Source organism: Falco punctatus (genome assembly GCF_963210335.1).
Source record: "Falco punctatus genome assembly, chromosome: 5".
Classification (NCBI taxonomy): domain Eukaryota; kingdom Metazoa; phylum Chordata; class Aves; order Falconiformes; family Falconidae; genus Falco; species Falco punctatus.
The window spans coordinates 13,476,551-13,496,711 of record NC_137584.1 but is presented as its reverse complement, the minus strand read 5'-3'; the positions used below and the strand labels follow the sequence as shown (position 1 = coordinate 13,496,711).

At 36.9% G+C, this 20,161-nt stretch overlaps 1 protein-coding gene across 5 annotated transcripts in view; it reads left to right on the top strand.

Moving 5' to 3' along the window:
• Positions 1-20,161, top strand: part of COL19A1 (collagen type XIX alpha 1 chain) — a 209,414-nt gene that overhangs the window by 132,783 nt on the left and 56,470 nt on the right. For all 5 annotated transcript variants that reach the window (XM_080388821.1, XM_080388820.1, XM_080388823.1 and 2 more), the window contains 5 exons: positions 4,484-4,537; positions 13,460-13,513; positions 17,995-18,057; positions 18,757-18,801; positions 19,741-19,776. In XM_080388821.1, the coding sequence (XP_080244947.1) occupies positions 4,484-4,537; positions 13,460-13,513; positions 17,995-18,057; positions 18,757-18,801; positions 19,741-19,776 (252 nt within the window). The remainder of the gene's footprint in view (positions 1-4,483; positions 4,538-13,459; positions 13,514-17,994; positions 18,058-18,756; positions 18,802-19,740; positions 19,777-20,161) is intronic.

Sequence of the window (20,161 nt, the reverse complement as noted above, 5' to 3'; positions counted from 1 at the left end):
CTATAGATAGGGAAAACTGGGAAGTTTATGTGGACTAGGCGTGTCATCTTAGAGGACTGAACCAAAGGAAAGCCTCTTTTCTGTACTCTGAATTAGCATAGGCACTGGGATGGGTCTGGCCGCTTGGTGGCAACTTTGGGGATCTGGAGAAACAGTCTTTTAACTGCCCAGAGCTCTGCTCACATGGCTGCATTTAGGTACCCAAGGGGCTGGCAGGTTGTCCATGGGCTGGACGCTCCGAGTTGGGAGTGTTAACTTCCCACCTGCCTCCCACTTTGGTTATATCTGTCCGTTTGTCAGTCTGATTTTGAGGATTATTCAAGAGCATCTTAGTTTAGCTTAGCAAACAGGTTATATAAACCTCATTAATCTTGCATAATAACTGTAGTAGTTAAGACACTAAAGCCCAGCTTCCTGCTTTCTCTAGAACCAGTTCTTGTTTTGAAATGTGATGATGTGTTTCAGGAGCTGCTAATTAGCACTTTCCCTTGAAAATTCACACGGGCTTATTTTAAGAACTTTTCCCTTTGTACCCAAGCGTGCGTTCTTTAAATTATTTATTCCATAAATCATGTCAGCGTTCCTATATAACTCTGCTTGATTTTTATCCTAAAATAATCCACAGCTTATTTTTAGACACTAGGATTAACAATTTTACTCTTCTGTAGTTAGAGATATGCGAATAGATGGATGCAACGTGATACAGTGCAGGGTTACAATACAGACTTTGAATTTTTGAGCTCTGCATTGGACCTGCAGCAGTGCCCGGGGGCAGCAGTCAGAATCAGAATAGAAACTTATGGAAGGATGTACAGAGCCTCTCTTCTGAAGAGCTTTTCATCTAATGTAAGGCAAAGCTCAAGTCATTTTGATGAACGAAACAGGCAAAGGAAGAGAGGAAATAAAGACACAGTTGACCACATACTTCAGCTGGGGTTTGCTGAGGCATATAATTTCTTGTTTCTTTTATTTTGAATATTTTATCTTTTTTCCCCCTAACCCAGCAGTTCTTATTTGAATGATTTGTGTGTGTATCGTAGGTGAAGTTTACCCTATGGAAAAGAGGAAAGTAGTTGACTGTCCAAATTAGTTGAGGACAGGTATTTCATGAGTCAAAGGGACAGGATACAATATCAGTAACATTTACACAACTTCCTATCACATTGATTGCCAGCAAAAATGTATGCAGCACAAAGGAAATAACCAGCAACTGTTTTGGTTTTCTTTTCTTTAGATATTATTCTAAGTAGCATTAGACAACTTGTTGACACCACTTAGCTTTTTTAAGTTAGTGTAGGTGGTATACATTTTTAATGTAGTTAAAGAATGTGATGCTTAGAAGATTTATCTATATTTTGAGTGGTTCTATAACCTTAGTATTTGCTCAGTGAACTCAACTAAATAAAGGTGATAGGCCTCCTGTGCTGGCTGCCTGCCCCATGCACAGCAGTACGGCAGCAAGTACAGCTCTCATGGGGCTGCGGAGAACTGCTGCTGAGCAGGAGCTGAGAACTGTGACTCTCTGCTTAAGCCCATTCTCTGAACCAGAGAGGGCACCAAGATGTTTTTCCACAACTTCACAACTTAGTTTTTGCCAGAAGGAAGAGTCAGAATCAAACTGTAAATATTTAGTCGCAGTCTGATTCACGGTCTGCTCAGGGTGAGGCCATAATGGACTTACCAAAAACATTCTTTTAATTTTTTTAATTATCCTAAAAAAAAACCCCATAAACTACTTTACTTACACTCTTACTATAGTATGTATTTTAACTTGGTGCTGGGAAGTCATAGAGAAGCAGTGCTGGCAAGTAGGTGGAGCTGTCTGTACCCCTAATATTTAAATCTCTTAAATTAAAGGTAGTGGGTTTTTACATATTTTTGTGTTAAAATATCAGACAGTTTAGAAGGATGCTTGTATGGGAAAAAAAGTGTTCATCTAGAAAAAGCTGATGCTACATATTGATCTGTGTGATTGTTCTACAGGTTTTTGTACACATGGCACATAGTATAATGACTAATGATATAATGATTGGATAAAAGGTAGGGCAAGTGTTTCTTCTGTGTTTCACCAGGTAGGTGTTCTGTAATTAAATGACAGTGAAAAATCACTACCCCAATTTTTATTTTTTTATAACTGATTTTTCAGAAAATTTGTCAAGTTATGACTTTGCAATGTGTCATAAATCACATTTTAGCTCATCTTGTAAATAGAGATAAAATTGCCCTCCCAACGTATTCCATGTTTCCTTGTGTAATTAACACCTCATTCACAGTTGTATCTGCCAGTCAAAGCCCTGCCGCCTTCCCCCTGACACTTCCTTGATACTTTGTTTAGACTGCTGAGATTTTAAGTGTCATCCTCAGGATACTTTAAGTAAGTCCAAACAGGAAAAGGAAGGTGCTTTAAGAAGTCAACAGTGCAGGTCATTATAACTCAGAGGGACTATTTTAAAAGTATGAAGCAATTTGTCTTTGTTTATTACTTACATTATTACCTCCAGTTTGGTTTTCGTACCTTCTAAGGAAAGTTTACTGTTTTTCAAAAAAATCAGGAAATAGTTTCCATCTGTATTACTGAACTAGAGATCAGTCCAAAAGTCTAGATCTAACTAACGGCAGCCCCCTTGTGCATTTGTGCCTTTCCTGGTACTGTGCCTCTGTCGGGCCAGGGAAGCAACTCAAATGCCCAGCGAACTTCATCGATGAATGGATCAATGTCAAAAACAACTTTACTTTTTTGTGGCCCATCCTTAGCCTGGATGAGTTCCCAGCCCTGGCTTGTCACAGGGCTGCATGGACAGCATTACCAACGCAGCAGAGGACATGCTGGGGGTGGGTGGTAAGGGGCACTACACCCCTGAGCTCAATATAGGCACCTAATACCATATTCTGGTTCTGAGAATTTACCCTGGGCTGCCCCAGTTACAGCCCTGCATGTGCAAGTACTGGCAGGATTAAACAGCTCAGCACATAATGTATGTCTTGGCTAGTTAAGACCCAGGAATTTGGCACTCCAAATATGCTGAGGTGGTGGTTTGTTTGGGTTTTTTTTCACACTCCCCTTAAAACACACTGACTGACTGACTGAGGACATTCATAAAATCGTGGTGGCAGTGTACATGTTATGTGGCACAGCCCAGTGAATGGAACACCCCCACAACCCTTGTTTGGTTCTTTCTTCAACTTGAAGGGCTCCAAATCCTCCTGCTTCTAAGTCCCTGGCGTCTAGGTAAGAGGTTACCCTGGTGAGCTGCAGGGCGTAAGGAACAGGGATTTTCCACCCTTGCCATCATCATCTTGTTTCCCCTCAGCATTGATCAGCATCATGAAAGGCAGACCATGAGTGGTTTCCTGCAGATCAGGGCTCTCACCTGTAAAGAACAAAGCTGAAGTTTCACTTTATGTTCCTTAGATTACTTCTGCAGTTTGTATGAGATCATCATTTAATAAAACACAGAAGCAGGCTTAGAAGTAGGGACCAAAGCTTACAGAAATACCCCTATGTGTTAATGGTGAGCTGTCAGCAAATTTTCATTTTTTAACTTCTTAAGCCAAGTTTTCACCAATAAATGCCCTTCATGCTTTTTCTTAATTTGTATTTGCCATGTGCAAGGGAAAAATTTAGTCTTAATGGATATAATACTTGTTTGTTTGGTTTTTTTTTACCATCACACGTAGATACTAGTAATTCTCAGCTGTTGTTTCTAAGAAATGTGCATCAGATTTCAACTTGGCAATAAAGATGTAAATTACCGTAAATTACTTCCATTTTTATGTAGATCTTCCTAAAAAAAAAAAAAAAAGCATATGTGGTAACAGCAGTGGTTCAATCAAGTTCTATGTTAAAAAATAGTAATAGTTACATGTGCATGGTGTTTTTTTAGAATTCAAGTGGAAAGTCTCCCATTAACCTAAACAGACTTTTATGGACCTTAAATTCTAATGGAAATTATTTTATATATGCTTTATATACAAAGATGGTAGTAATTGCACGAGGAAGGTGAATTGTTTTTGCAAATAAATCTCTGACTTTTCTGCTTGTTATCATATCCTGGAGAAGAAGGGCATGGGTATTTGTTGATTGGGTTATATTGCACATACCTACTTACTGTGCAGGTCAGGGTGGCTACTGCAGCACAGTTTAACATCCCAAGCTATGGTATATTCAGGTAAAATATAATTTCTTTACATCTCATCAAGATGCTCTGTTTATAGCCCTATCAATGTGCACTCACATAGCTTTAAAATCTGACAGTAAAAGTTCCAGTGATGCAAATATAGTTTGTCACAATTATTTAAAACAATCCTAAAAGCACTCAAATTAGGTAATGTTGCAGTGACTGATACAGAGTATTCGTTTTGGGTAGATTTGTAATTTTTTTGCTAATAAGCAAGGCTATAAATCTTTCCTTAAAAAAATTTCTTATTCCAAACCAATCACTAGTTGTAGCATTTATAAATGTCTATTCTTTTTTGTTTCCAGGGAAGACGAGGCAAACCAGGCCTCCCAGGAAAACCAGGGCCACCAGGACCTCCTGTGAGTAACTAACAAGGGGAATGGGAAATTTTCACTCTATCCTGAAGCACTGTTAGCATTTTCATAGCAGGTTACCTGATCATAATTATAGTTGAAAACAACTGGTCTGTGTGTACTCTGCTATACCAAATAGCTGCTATTGCTAGCCTTTTGATACAGCAAAGATAAAAGGACTGGGTCAACAAGTATGAGGGACTACACCGGAGGGAAAGAACAAGATGCAAACTTCAGCAGAGGAAGCAGAAATTGTCTGGCATTTCAAAGACGGACTGGCCATGTGTGCTAAATGTGAATACTGTGCATTCATTCACTTTGCAAAATGCGTGATGCTCTGTAGAAGATGGGATAATTTCTGTCTCAGAGGGGTAATTTGAAAGATGAAGGAGTGTGTGAAGCATGTGCCAACTGTCTGAATGGTGGGGAGGATTATACCCAGCACTGGAATGAGCACTCAGCTGTAGTTCAATGAGTTTACTGAAGAATTAAAAAGATTAAGAAATACATTATTCTCTGAAAGGATTTGTAATATGACGAACTAAATGGTTTAGCTCAGATCTAAGAGTTTTGGGATTTTAATTTTTTATTCTTTTTTAAGAGAGACATGATTTCAAATTTGAAGTCAGGCATGGAGGTGTATTACTCTATCCTTTGATAGAGGGAGACTTGGTCATATCTGTAAAATTCCCTATATGCTTTATTGTAAAAATGTTGTTGTGCACAAATATGAAACGGCTCTTTGTTTGTGGATTAAGTAAACTTCTGCTGATTTACATTCTTAATATCAAACAAGGATTTTTCTGCTTACCTGAAATAGATGAAGACTAGTAGTTTATGCATCAGAACATTTGATACATATCAAATTAATCAACCTCACTGCAAGGGAAAACTCATTCATAGAGAAGAGAATAATGCACTGCTGCATGAAATACAATGACTAAAATGAAATAAATGTCATTTACACTCATCTAAAAATAAAAATGCATACATTTTATAATCTTTCTCCCCCTTTTCCTTGCAAAATGTGTTCAGAAAGAGGAGCTGATGATGGAGTTCGTTTATCCACATAAAACTAAATAGTTTTAAATCCCTTCCTCTACTTATAGTCATATTGAAGCCTTGCTTATTTGAGTCTTTTGTACAGTTTGGGCTTCCTAATGCTGAAATGGTGCTGCAGATTGTGGGAGTCCAAACAGAGGAAAGGAGTGATGCAGAATCTTTCTTAATACAAATGCCAAAAATAACCTTAAAAAAAAAAAGCAAACCATAGCAGAGGTCAGTGTTAGACCTAATCTACTAAGCTTTTTGTGAGCCAGTGAAAAGCTATTTCTCCATTACAGATTTCTGCCATCATAGATCTGCAAGTGGGTCAGGCCCGTGAAGATGTGGGATCCTTGACAGACATACAGAAATCTTGAGTGGAACCTAAATTACACTTAGATTACTGAGACCTATTTCAGATTTTCTTACATCAAGTGGAAGCTTTAGTTTGTCAGCATGGCAGCATCTGTACAAAGAGCCCTGTATAAGTACTTGAGCCTAGCACTGCATATCAGAAAAGTGTTCCTCAAGCAGTCATGGCCTAAATATTGGTTAAAAGTGTATGTTTCTGGTATTAACTATCATGATGCAGTTCTCACTTCATATATAGCTACACCAGCATCTTGTGTTCCTCTTCCAAGACTGAGAATGTAACGCATAGAAATAGCATAGTCTAAAAGGAGTAAGGCCTGCTAATGTGCATTGGTAGTATCCCCATGCTTAAAGTGCTACAGCTTGTGCATACCAAAAAGACCTTAACATGATCCATCGTTCCTCTCTCTTTTTCAAGCCTCAAAGCATATTAAATTTTGCTATATGGTGCTTCTAGTTACCCCTTCTAGTAGTAAGTAGTGGCAGCTTCCTCATGCAAATGGATGTATTGTCAGCCTTTACTTTGGCCTTTCCAAAGTGCAACAGAACTATCACACCCACAGGGTGGTTGCTATCATAAGTTTGGCATATGCAGGGTAAAAAATCCTTATCAGATTGACTAAAAATGTAAAAAGCCTCCCCAGCAAAAGTTTGGAGTTTGGTTGATATTCTGGAAGCATGGGAAATTTGGATTTGAGAAAAAGGAGGTTCAATCATTAGTTGTTAGGGTAGCTACAGTACACACTGCATTTTTGAAATTAATAAATTTACCTAATTTATTCATCAGTTTATGCCATGATGTTAAGTATCTAATTTAGATACTATAACAGCCAAGTGTTCAGTGTTCTCCTGTGAGAAGGAAAGTTCTGCCTCCTAGAGGAAGAAGTCCTGAACAGGATACAATACTCAGGGGATTTGGTATAAAGGACATCCTCAAAAAAGTGTGTGCAGAGAGGGATTATGAGGCCACATTGCAAACAATTAAAGGGACTTTAAATTGGACATGACTAAGTGGTGAGTTTTGATTGATTAAAATAATATTTTTTTACCTACTTGTTGCATGGCAGCATGTAAGATTTTTCTAAGCATTTCTCAATACCTCTTTTTTTTTTTTTTTTTTTTCCCTCAACCTAACCTGATTTCTGAGGATTTTTTTCCCCAGTAAAAGTGAGTTTCTAGTCCCTTAACCTCATCTGCACATCTTTGGTTAAAAACCTGTAGAAGTGTCAGAAATTAAGATTGATTGGCAACTGGTGATGAAACTACTCAGTTAAAGTGGGATTTTCCATGTTACTTCTTCCAGGTATCCTTTCTTTTGTATCATTTTTCCCTTATCTTTTTTATGTCATTTTTTTTTCCCTTTGGAGCAAAACCTGTGCCCACAAAAGGCAAGGAGCCAATGAGGATTTTTATTGATGGGTTATAAAAAATATTTCTGTATGCCTACCTAGATTTTCCTCCTGTAAATATTTTTTTAAAGTTTTTAAAATGTTACAGACTTCTAAAGTGTTCTGCTATTCCCTTCTGGTTTCAGAATTCATGGTTTACATCCTGGCTGGCTGATGTTGTTTTTGAGTACTGCTCTGTTATTTCAATACTGGGGAGCTGAGATGTGTGCTCACACTTGTCTCACTCCAGTGGGTAACAATTTGTGCTGAAAACAAGGAACGCAAACGGGTTAAGTAGAACACCAGCTCCCTCTAGTGCTTTTCCATCCCTTCCCCCATTTTTGCAGAGCCTAGAGAGCTTTTTAAAGCTTCTGTTAAATACACTATTCATTTCACTCTCAGAAGCATTCTGAAAATTACGATTGTGAAATCAAAATCGCTGTAGCCTTAAAATGTATTTTATACCGTTTTCTTGCTTGCGTTTTCTTCCAAAGTCTTTTGAAAGAGATGATGTCTCTTCTGTGTTAGCCTGCTCGGCATGGCTCTTCACTGAAATTGAAATGCTGATTTTATGAAACAAAAAGACATACTGAGAGTAGGATGCTGTGATGTTGTAAGTACAGTACAACATTTTGTTCTGACTGCAGAACTGAACTGATAGCTTTCTTCTGCCATAAAGCCTAACAAAAAAAAGTAGAAGAAAAAAAAAAAAAAAAGACTTAGCAATGCAGCAGGGATTACCAGCAGACCGTAGTTTATTTTACATACATATAGTGAATTGGCTTTCTAGTTCCTGCACAGGGTTTTTTTGGTACTTAAAAGTGAATGTATGGAGGGTGTCTGAACTCAGTATTTACATGCTGCTGGCCTAAGGATGTACAGGCCCAGTGCTTCAGTCTTCACTTAGGCAAAATGCTTTTCTGGTCTTGGGTTGTAATTTATTACCTGCCTGGTTTTATGTTGAGTTCTGTTAAGAGGAAATCATTTATTTTTCTATGTGTCCTGCTTAGAAAATAGCTGCATGGTGTCTGGCACTGTTTTACGTATTATGGTCAGTTGTGGGAGGTTTTGGAGTTGGCAGAGTGGAGTGTTTTTTGTGTTTTGTTTTACAATGATCAGCAGCCATGTATTTCTATTTGCATAGGTAGGCTAGAGGACAGAAAAGACATCTTACTGGTTTCTCCATTAAGGATTAACTTTATCTTTTCTGTCCCAGTTTTCTTCATCTGTACTGGAACTGTTATGACTGAAGGAGTTCCATTTTTCAATAGTTCCTATTTTAGTGGGACATCATATATATATATATTTTAATTATTAATATTTTTTAAAAAATAAAAAGAGTGCTGAGCTTGAGTTGTGCTACAGACTTCCATCAGTATAACAGCATTTTTTGGGGTGAGTCCAAGTATGACTTCTGCTCATTGTTGCTGTTTGCAAGAAGGGAATTGTTATCAACAATGTTTTTTTAAAGGTACAAAACATGAAGGCTACCTGATTTGGCCAAGCACCATCTTGTCCAAGAAGCTGTCTGTGGCAGAAATGGGAAAGATTTGGGTCCGCTAAATCACAGGCTAGTAAGCAGCCATCATGGTTATTCATCCTCTTAAACCTGCTGTTTTCTACCAGCACATCCAAAGTTATTTTTTGCAATCAGAATAGATTTATTTCACAATTGCTCTAGCTCTTGAAGCTTATCATTCAGTTCACCATTTACCTTTGCGAGGGGCTGAACTTCATATCTTTTATCTTCACAACTACTTTTGCTTAGAAGATTAGCTTTGTGTTACTCCTTACAGTCTTAAAGTAGGGTTTAACTTTTTTCTGTGTTGCATGTGAGGCAGTGGAGAAGTTCACAGACTACTTGGATTTCTTTATTTAATTCCATACTCTTTTGGTCTTGTTTTTCAATATGTATGTCAGTGCCACCAAACGAGTTATCTTAAGTAGGCAGCAGTTTGCCTTGGAAATCTCATTTCCTCTGCCTCAGAAATACTGTCATTCCCCTACCAATACTTTGGAAGTGAATTAATGTTATCAGTTACTTACAATAAACAGAAAATTAAAGCAATGATAAGTTAAAATTGTCAGTAGCATTTCTGGTATTCCTGGACTTTCAGCTGCTTTTTAGAAGAGTATTGGAAATTATTACATGGTAGGACAGGAATGGCTGGCAAGTTGGTCATATTGCTTGTTTCTATGCATTTAAATTTTTTAAATTCATATCAAAATGTAAATTATTTAATGTATTCTGTTGTGGCAGACATCATGCCTTCATCATCTTTCCATTTGCCCTTTGGAATAGTTATACAATATTGCACATCTGCAGTGATGAATTTCATGATTTTTTACTTTATAGTAATCAGAAAAACAGTATTTTATTTTAATGGGCAGGCACAGATCTGAAATAGATGGATGAAGTGATTACACTGAGTTACATGCAGTGCAATGTTCTCCAAAATGGCCTGTTCTTGAGATGCAACCAGTGCAATTTACTTGTTACACATTTTTTGCTGCATGGACTGTGAGATTGGGTAGATTTCTTTGGCAGTCTCACCTTTACAGAGATGCAGACTAACTATAAAAGTTAAGAGAGAAAAATATATTATAAACCCCAGTAACTTCACAGTTTGGAGCTATTTCTCTTTAAGCACCTGTGTTTCTGTTCCTGCCTTGTCTATAGAAATAACATCTGAAACCTGTTTGTGATTGGATGGAAAACCATCAGGACACATTTTCAGTTCTTTTCTTATTCATACAACTGTACACTGTGTGCTTCACTTCTCTCAATTACACAATTTGATATTAAAAAAGAAAAAGGAAACCTCACTCAGGTGAGCTTCAAAGTGGCAGATGTGCAAACTTGTCATTCAAAACCTAGAAACTGCCTGTACAACAGTTCTTGAACTCCTGAAGTTATACTGCTTCTCCTCTTGCAAACCAGTCTTATCGGTTCTTTTTTTGTCTGTAGTAACTTCAGGGTGGACTGTGCAGCTATACTAGTGGAGAGAAACAGTGTGGAAGGAAAGAAAGTGACTAGAGTTTAGGAAAATACCCTTGAACAAAAATATTATCTGTTGTTGTACACTTGGGGTTTATTCATTATTTAAAAAAAAAAAAGAATGATGGAAAAGTTAAATTATTAAATTTATTTCAATATTTGAAAATGGAAAGACCAAAACCAGAGAGGTGGTTTAGCTCTTGTAACAAAAAGGCTGTGGCATGGTCAAGAATTCAACCCAAATGCCTTAAGTTCCCCTTGACTGCCTTAGTCACGAGACAGTTCTGGGGGTTTTTTGAGGTTATGTATGGGGTTTTTTCAAAACTGTGACAAAGGCTTTCCATTTTGTCAAAAATTATTTATTTGATGTATGAATATCTGAGGGGTTGGGGTTGGTGGCAGGTACAGCACAGGTGTGGTTGCAGCAGTTTCATTTGTAGAAACAGTAAAGGAAACAACGTGGTGGCAAATGAGAAGGGAGAATAAATTCTTTTTAGTACTTTTTTTTTTTTTTTTTTGACTGCTTGCAGGATTACAGAATCCTCCTAGGATTCTGGATTCAAGGATTTGACACTGCAAGATTACAGCATTGAAATTAAGACGTCTAGTAAGTAGGCAGTGTCATTACAGTTAAGTCCCAATTCTGGATTGCCATCTTTAATGTGGATATTGAAGTAAAAATTGCGCCATTAACTTCAGAAATCGGAGTTGAGTGAGCACCTCAGTCAAAACATTGTGACAATATGTATTATTTTTCAATGTAAATTTGAAGTTACAATTCACTTCAAAAATAAAATTAATGGGAAAAATTATGGCCTTGTATCTCTTCCAGTGTTAGGGAACAAAGAGGGAGTAAGGCACCTGTGATTTTTCATGTGGCTTCCAATCTTCCTGATGTCCCCTAGTATTTAAGTACTGCTGTCTTTCTGTTAGAATGTAATCACAGTAAAATACTGTGGATCATATTTCATCACTTAGTGGTGATGTCTCAGAACACACCTGGCTTGTTCTGGTATGCTGCAGTAATGTTCTGCCAGGTCTTACTTATTTGTCCTTCAGTTTTAATAACTTTTGCCTATCTGACTTTAATTTGGCTTTCCCATCTTTCTGGGTTTTTATACCTTCAGAATCCATGGGAACTTTGTGATTGCCTCTCTTTTGTTAGTTAATTTCCATCGGATGGAAATTTTTTTCCCCAAGGAAGTAGCCTAGTTATCAAACCAACAAAATCAAAATCACGCTTCTGTTTCTCATCTTTTTCAAGTTCAGTACCTCAAGGGAAGTACCTTTACTGCTAAGGAGAGCCATCAGAGTTTCACAGAATCGTCTTTTACGTGTGGGCAAACTTTGTGGTTCTGCCATTCTGTGCACTCCTACAGAGCAGACGCATCTTGCCAGTGAAGGGTTTGCTGTCAGAATGCAAAACATGGCCTACCTCATTTAAACGCTTTGTCAGAACACGTCAAAATATGACTATGTAGGAGCCAAAAGATACCAGGGGATATTAGCCGTCTTCTATACACATGTGAAATTATCAGCTGTGAGGGATGGTGGTTGTGACAAAATCGCATCATCTTTTTCCCTGAATTGCCTGATGATTTATACAGCAAAAATTCTGAAGTAGTAAACAGTTGATGTATTCCTTCAAAAAGTATAACAACTGGTTGCTTAGCTTATATTGACCCAGAATATGTAGCATTTCAGTATTGTCCTTGGATCCTGAGCTGAAATCAGTGGATAGAAGGTTTTTCAGTTTTTCTAGCAATACTTTGGAGTCTTGCTGCTGTACTGCTGCGAATTTGACAGCAGTTCTGGTACAAAAGTCTTAATCAATTGAAAACAACAGTATTTTCATCTTGACTAATTGGTAACTTGGGTGAGAAGTGATTTTGATCTGTGACTTCCTGTATTAGTTTTACAGGTCCTTTAGCATGAAAATGGTAGAAATTTTCAATATATTCTTATTCTGAAAGAGTATAAAGCTGTTTTCTTGTTACAGTGCAGAATATTTCTGTCGTAAGTGTGATGTATGTATAATAACAGTGCACATAAAACAATTAATAAAGACCTGATACAAAATTAAAATGTGCAATAAAAATGCTGACTAATCTCTGACAGAACATCTCTGACTGATAAACAACCTCCATTTTTTTTGAGGAACAACCCTTTTCAAAACTGAATAGAATTCAATTTCCGAAAGCAATCTTCAGGGTGCATGTATGCCAGCTACATTTTCCCCACTAACACAGAAGCTGCAGAGGATAAATTGTCTGTAAATATAAAAAGCCCCAGAGGAGGAGAATTGCCTTTGTGCTCTGTCTTTGTTAAATGCAGGTCATTCAGACCAAGTGACTTAATTGAGTATATAGTAATATTGCATGATACGAAAATTTCAGCTTAAAGAGGGATACTCTGGTAATTTGTAATATTTAACTGAGTTTTAGTTCATAAGATCTTGAACAAATTTTTTGTGTTCTACCCTGATTTACAGCACTTAAAAATCTCATTGAGGGCCTGGTTTAGGGCAGATTATGTCTAAAAATGTTTTCTTTTTCCCAAGCACATGGTTTTTAATCTATCCATCCGAAGCCTGCATTTGTGTAGGGAGTTCCTTCTCTGTTGTTGAAATTCTTGATGAAAGGTGTGTACTTAAGTATAAACTTGCAATGCTGATAAAACTAGGAAGTTGGTCTTTTGGAGAACTCTGGCATTCCTCATTTTCTGTACTCAAAGTTAAAAATCTAGCTGTTTACTCACACTAGGAGCTGCTTCTACATCAAAAATTGTGCTTTGTGTTATTGGGAAGAGTTTAAAAATGCTGCAGAGAAAAGGTGCTGCTCATACCAGAAGGGATTGGTAGCCAAATTGATATGGATGTCACCCCTGCCTTCTCTGACAGACTGATTCACTCCAAAAGGTTGCCAGCTTTCAAAATTCTGGGATTTAGAAACTGACTTTCCTTCTCCTCTGTGCCTGATAAATGTATAATGAACTTACAGAAAATGATTTACTGTATAATCAAATAAAATCTAACCCTTTTACATGACCGCTGCTCTTTGAATATAGATATGTAAACATAATATTAGTTAACTTAAAATGACCTTCTGATGCATGTTTTCCATATAGGGTCCTTCTGGACTAAAAGGAATTCTGGATTCATTGAACAAGCACTATAATGAGGTACGGAGATTTGATGTAGGTCGTGTGTGTTTATGCTTTAAAAGTATCTAAAGTAGAAATGACCACAGCTTTGATCCCTGTGAACCACATTCCAGGCTCATTCAAAAGGTAGATCCTTCCCTGTCCCCTTTCTGCATCCTGCGCAGGCTCAGTCCACACTCCAGTCACATACCTACTGTGTCACCTATCCCGCTGCTGTGTGCCTTGCCTCCCATCCATCCTCTATTCACATGTATTTTGCCTGGTATAACTCAAAAAAGAGGTGGGTGGACCACCTAGCTGTTAGCATAAAGCACCAGGTCCCCATTTGTAAACCTAATTGCTCTAAAACATACTTGCCATTTCTTCTTTGTTGAGCTATTCTGTTATGATCCCAAGAGTAGACTAGAAAGACGAGAAGGCAGAATTGTAAAAGATCTGCTGGCAATCCATGAGAATTGCCCTGATGTTTGTAGTATAAACTAATAAAAATCTTGTCTTAATTTTAGAACCTCTTGCAGCTACAAGCGCTATATAGAAAAGAGTTAAAATTGCATAGGACAGCGTTCCATGTGACGGAGCTTTAAAATTCTTACCACAGATTTTTCAAATCATTTAAGTGGTGGCAGCGTCTGTCATTGTAAGGGATTGTAATTCAAAGATCACACAAGTTTTCCTAATTGATAGCAAAGCGAGTATGTAACTTACCTGATTAGAAAATCTTATTTCATTCAAAGACTGATGAAGCACCATTACAGAAATATTTGCTTAATATAAAGTTTACTGTGTGTACCACACTTCATGTGATGCAAGTCAAACCTGGAAGACATCCATTTCATTCAATATTAAAATGTGTAACTATAAAGAGCAGGTGAATTTAGGATATTGTTCTTATATCATGTATCCAGGTGGGTACTAAAATAATTTTTTGAACAGTGATTCTGAAGCAAAACTAATGTCAAATGTATCTTTCCAGTTGCTTTTATCACTGAAGTGATTTCTCTGATTTTTAATCTATTCCAAATCAATATATCACCTTAGAACATGCATCAGGAATTAAGGCAATTTTTTATATGCTGTCCTGGATGAAGATATTTTCATACCTGAAGACTTAGTTTCTAGTTTTGGTTTGCCATTTCATATGTATGTATTGAAGTTTTCTATACTTGGATTTTATACCTTTCATTTTCTTACCAGTTTCTTTTTCCTGCCAAAGACAGCTTGCGTTGATACCAGCCCTGTTTCCTCTATCACTACCATATTTATTGTAACTCATTCCCCACCTCCAGACTATTAATCTCTTTTACCCTGATGGTCCCTTTAAAGTTAATTCTGCAGAAGGAAATGCAAACAGTCGTGATCTTCAGGAACTGAGAAGCACCTGTCTCCAAAAATCATGTTTTTTATCATTGTGAGGCTCTAAGAATTCCTAAGGTTTCTTATATTTCCTAATTAACAGTACTTTGGGAAAAACGTAGACCAGCTGCTCCGTGTCTATAAATTAATCATCTTTTAAATCCTATACAGCTTATCAATTGTCTTCTTCCTTCACCAGTCTGGTTTGAAGGTTTTAACGACTCTGTAATGATCAATTAACTGTTCAACAAGGAAATGCTCTGGTTTCAGATGAGTGAGGAGATGACTTTCTGATTCAAGTAGCAGGTTTTAAATACGCAAGCTTTCGGTAACTATGTGTTCAGATCTTCCTAGAGTCAACTTAAGTCTCCAACTGCTACAGGAAACATGAGTTTCCATACATTTTATGACAGGAATTGATATTCCCATCAAGGACAAGACAAAGACATCGGAAGTCATCAAAGACAAGAACAGCTTGTGTGCTTTGCCATTGATTATTTATGTAGGCAGATGTATGCACCAGTAACTTTCTCGCCCCACCCCCACCCACCCCCCATTACATAGTCTGATGAGTGCTGATTTTGTTCACTGCACCTTGGAGGTATCAAGCAATCTTTCACGTTCCAGTGTATAATTTGTAATGTACCTCAATTATTTGCATTTTTAAGATGATATTTCAGTGATATTCTGAGGTTTATGAGATTCCTTAAACCACAGGAAACAGTATTGTCATCTCCCACCATTTTATGCTTGTTCTCAAGGTCTTCTTTCATTTGGTTTTTTTAAAGTTTTTAAATGGTGACCACATTTTTGTTGCTATAGAGACTTCAATATCTTTTTCTTCTGAGGATATTAGCATGGCTTTTTTGCATTGCTGTTTCTAGGAATCATGAGAAACTGCTACCAAGAAATGTGGGGCATCAGTGAGAAAGATCTTAAGACCCATCATAACTAATAATGTGTTTTCCTCTATATTTTCTGTTTCTTAACAGATTATTTGTGATTCTTCTGATTTCTGCGTGGCATCAATAAGTAGTTGTACTTGCACAATGTATTTAAATAATTTGTTGCAACCAAGCTTTTTCTGGCTCAGTATCAATCACCTTATCCTGTAAGGAGGCTGGAGTGCAAGTCTTTAAAAGCATAATTTACTTGATCCATGCATACAATGGAAGAGAGCACTATAAATACAATTGCTGACTGCAGCAGCAAATTGTGCTTGATGGCAAACCAAGATCAGCAGTCTGTCTTTAATGAAGGTGAGGGGAACCTGCTGAGGATAAATAGTAGTATTGATCCTTAATAGGGCAGGAGACAGTGCTGGAGCATTTCTTCCCTCGTTGTTCTTCTTTTGTGCCTGTTTTTGGAAGGCGTGTGACTATTTTTATACTGCTCCTTGTTACGTCTTTTGCACTTTAAGCATAAATGAGATGCTTTGCCTGTATTCAATACATGCATTTTTTCTCTTTGTTATGCTGAGAAACTGGCTCTGCCCTGCTTTGTATGTTACGTTCCTTCAGCGACTGGTAAATGATGTCTCATGATTTGTGTTTATACACTCTCAGGTCACCGTTACCATCCTTCCCCTGGGCTTTCAAGGCCTCTGCTTGTCATCTTTTTTACTGACCAGTTTTCCATACATAGATATATCTAAGTTCACCTCAGTCAAACCTGCTTCTAAACGTATGTGGAAAGGGCATATAGATCGGTTTAATCTAAAATGTTCTCCAACATGTAAAAATAAAAATGAAGCCACAACACAAAGCAATTGAAACTACATCACAGTCTGCTCAGGAAATGTTTCAAAATCATAATTCATAATAATTAGAGATTATTCTTGAATAATTCATTATTACTTTTCTAAGGTCTTTTTCTTCGGCATATTTTACTTACACTTTTTGTAAAGAGCAAATGACCTATAAATATGCAAAGAGCATAAAAGTAATTATTTGGTCTAATACCCTTTTTTTTCCTCTCCATGTATGTGAAAGAAATGCATGACTCACAATAAATCATTACTTAGAGTATAGTTATAATAGCAGGCACCTGGATTCAGTCAAGCAGTAGTCAACTCCTTCAGCAATACTCAGGTTCCCTTCTTTGAGTATCTACCTCTTGCTCTGGAGCCAATTTTAATAATTTTAATAATTAGGGTAGTAACAGTGTTACAAACCCTAAACACTGAAGAAGATCCTTGAGGACCTTAACATTTCTAAAATAATTATGAGTTTTATTCAGGTTATAATCAGTTATCAACTTTTTCAAAGATTAATGGCATGTAAATGGCACTTTTATTTGTCACAATGTTTTCCCGTTTTAGAGATATGGAAACTGGAACGTGGCAAGGGGAGCTGGCTTGCTCAGGTTTCTCATTCAACCCAGTGGCAGGTGTTCTAGGATTTGGACCCCTTAGGTCCAGACTCAAGCTCATTTTTCAGGGTCATTGGTTTTGTTGCTTTTTCCTTTGTTAAAAGAAAACATGTTCCCCTTAGGTAGTCTGAGCCTGGCTTTGTGAAAAGGAAACAGTTTGCTTCGTGTTTCATTGTGTCTTTAACTTGTACAGAAGAGTAAATAGATGCAGTGCAATAATACCTGAGAAAGTGTACAACCTGAACCCTTGGTCCCTAAATCTGTTTTCTTTGAGAAGCAGTATGAGGAGCCTGTTGATGACATTCATGTCCTCTCCTTCTCACTACTGTACTAGACTTAAATTAGTTCTAATTTATTTTTCACGCTGCTCGAAAGTAAAAAGTATTTTTGTCACAGAAGTGTTTTTTATTTTTCTTTTCTGACATACTTGAGAATTGTACTGTAATAATGAGCATAAAAATGTGTTCTTTGCATTGAGTTAAGGAAAAAACCCACAAATTTGCATAGCAATATTCAGCATAGACATTTCCTTTTTATGGTTTTGTTAATCTTCTCCTAGTCTGACTGGACTATGAATGCATGATAAAGGAGGTATTGCTTCAGTACATTACTTAGATGTGCTGCATAGCCATTTAGTATCCCTTTCTAGTAGTAAATTAGGACTTCTGAGTTTACATACTGGTAAAATACATTAAATTGTTATGATAAATAAATCCTTACTGTAAATAAATAGTGACGTTCTGTTCTCTGATCTTTGTGGTGATATTTCCTCCTAGAGTGATACAAGACTACTGGAATTACTTGGGACCCCTGGACCTAAAGGCCAGAAGGGAGACACTGTAAGCATTTTGGATTAATTTGGAGAAATTTCAAAATGCCAATCTAACCTGACTCTGCCACCCTTAACACAATACCTTTTATTTGATTTATCACAACGGTCTTTGAAGGAATACAGATTTAGGTATGACTGACTCTGATCTGTGTAGTCCAATATCCAGCTCATCATACTATCCTGCAGGTGCAGCACATGAGCCTTTCTCCTGTAATACATGATAACCAGAAAGGGAAAATGTCAAAAGAGTTATGTGTGGTTTCTTTAATGCTCTCTGAAGAGTAGTCAAATGAATTGGCCTGCTGGTTGGGGGGAAAATACTCTAAAAAATGTGGAAATTCAGAAAATATTTTTAATAGTGAATCATGACTATTTAGATCAATTTCTCTGTAACAATAGGACTTGCTATATGAAATATACCTATAGTCAGCCTCTAAAAATGACATGGAGGTCAAATTCTGAATCCACACCATATGACAGTATATTGTTTATAAGCATCTGTCCTGTTTAAACAGCGGAATGAATTTTTAACAACTGGATGTCTTTCAAACTTTGAAGAAGAGAGTCAAGTGCTCTGGATGTGTGACGAGATTGACAATATTTCTTATTGATAAGCCTGCAGATCTCCTGTAGAAAGCAATAATTTAAATTAATTTGCATTTGTTGTAATATAAAAGGTTTTAAATATAATTTATTTTATCAAAAGGGTCAAAAAGGAGAACTGGGAATAACTGGCTCAAAAGGAGAAAAGGTAAATTACTTTCTTACTTCTGTGCTTATGTGTGATACTAGAAGGTGGCTGAATATACTGATTATGAATCAAATCCTGGAAAATACACTCAGAATCAAGAAAAATACATTTGGGAATAGGAAAAACTGTAGCCTCTGAATGTCCTTAACTTACTCAAGCCCCTCCTTGAGAGAGTATGCACGTAAATTTCCCTTAGAAAAGGAAAGTTAAAGTCCTTAACTTTAAACACATTCAGACTTTTACTGAATATCAGTTTAAAAGTTTGTGACCAGTGATTGCCTCACAAATTAAACACCATTCGTACTTTTTCAAGTTACAAATGTGATCTTCAATGTCTATAATGAAAAAACAGGAGTCTTTAAATTTTTAAAATTTATACATACACTTCCTAAGTTAATATCTTTTAGATTAAGCTTCAGATTTCCAGAGAGACTCGGTGGGAGGTGTTACTGGGGAATAGGTGTGTATTGTATTTTTCTAGGAACGTGTGATGTACCCAGTTCTTCATCCACTGAATAACAGGCATTTTGCTATTCAGCTGTTAGGCTTCCAGTTGGTTTCTTTGTATAAACAGTTTTCATGCAGGCGGAAACTTTTCTTACCCTGTAGATATGAGAGATTCATGATTTTGTGTGTTATAAAGCACATGTGTTTGAGAGTTTGCCAGATTTGTACACAGCATCACTCCTTTTAGTTCATGATCCTGAACCTCCCCTGTGCTTCTGCTTGAAAGGACTGTGCATGTCATGGTCTTGTCATTAAACCAAAATTATCCCTCAAGTAAGGATGATTTTGTACATCCCTTTTGTAGTCCATATACTTACATTTTATGTAGGTTTATTTTTTTTTTTTTTCACGCACTTTTCACCAAAACCAGATGTATGTACCATTTACTATTTGAAGTAAATCCGTGTTAACCTCTTCCCTATGTTTCTATAGGGAGAGCCTTCTGAAAAAGGGGAAAAAGGAGATCCAGTAAGTATAGCTGTGTTTTGAACTCATGATGTGATTTGATATGGTTTCCATACTGTACTCATCCTGTAATTCTTTTCTTTGTACACTTCCATTAGATTCAGTGATTATGTGTGATAGCATATATGTTGTTATAGTCTTACACCTGCATCAGGTTCATACAGGTTATAAATAAAGAACAGAGATGTTCCTCAGCATTTCTGTAGTTGATACAGTCCATGAACTGAGTTCAAAGTACATGGGGGTTTTGTTCCCTGAAGGTTCTTTCAATTGTTTCACAAAATTATATGTGGGTTATACTATATTATTTTAATCATTTTACCAGTTTCCAGTGCAGCTTTTAACATCAGGCAGTTTTCTTATAGACATTGATGTGTGCATAGTTTTG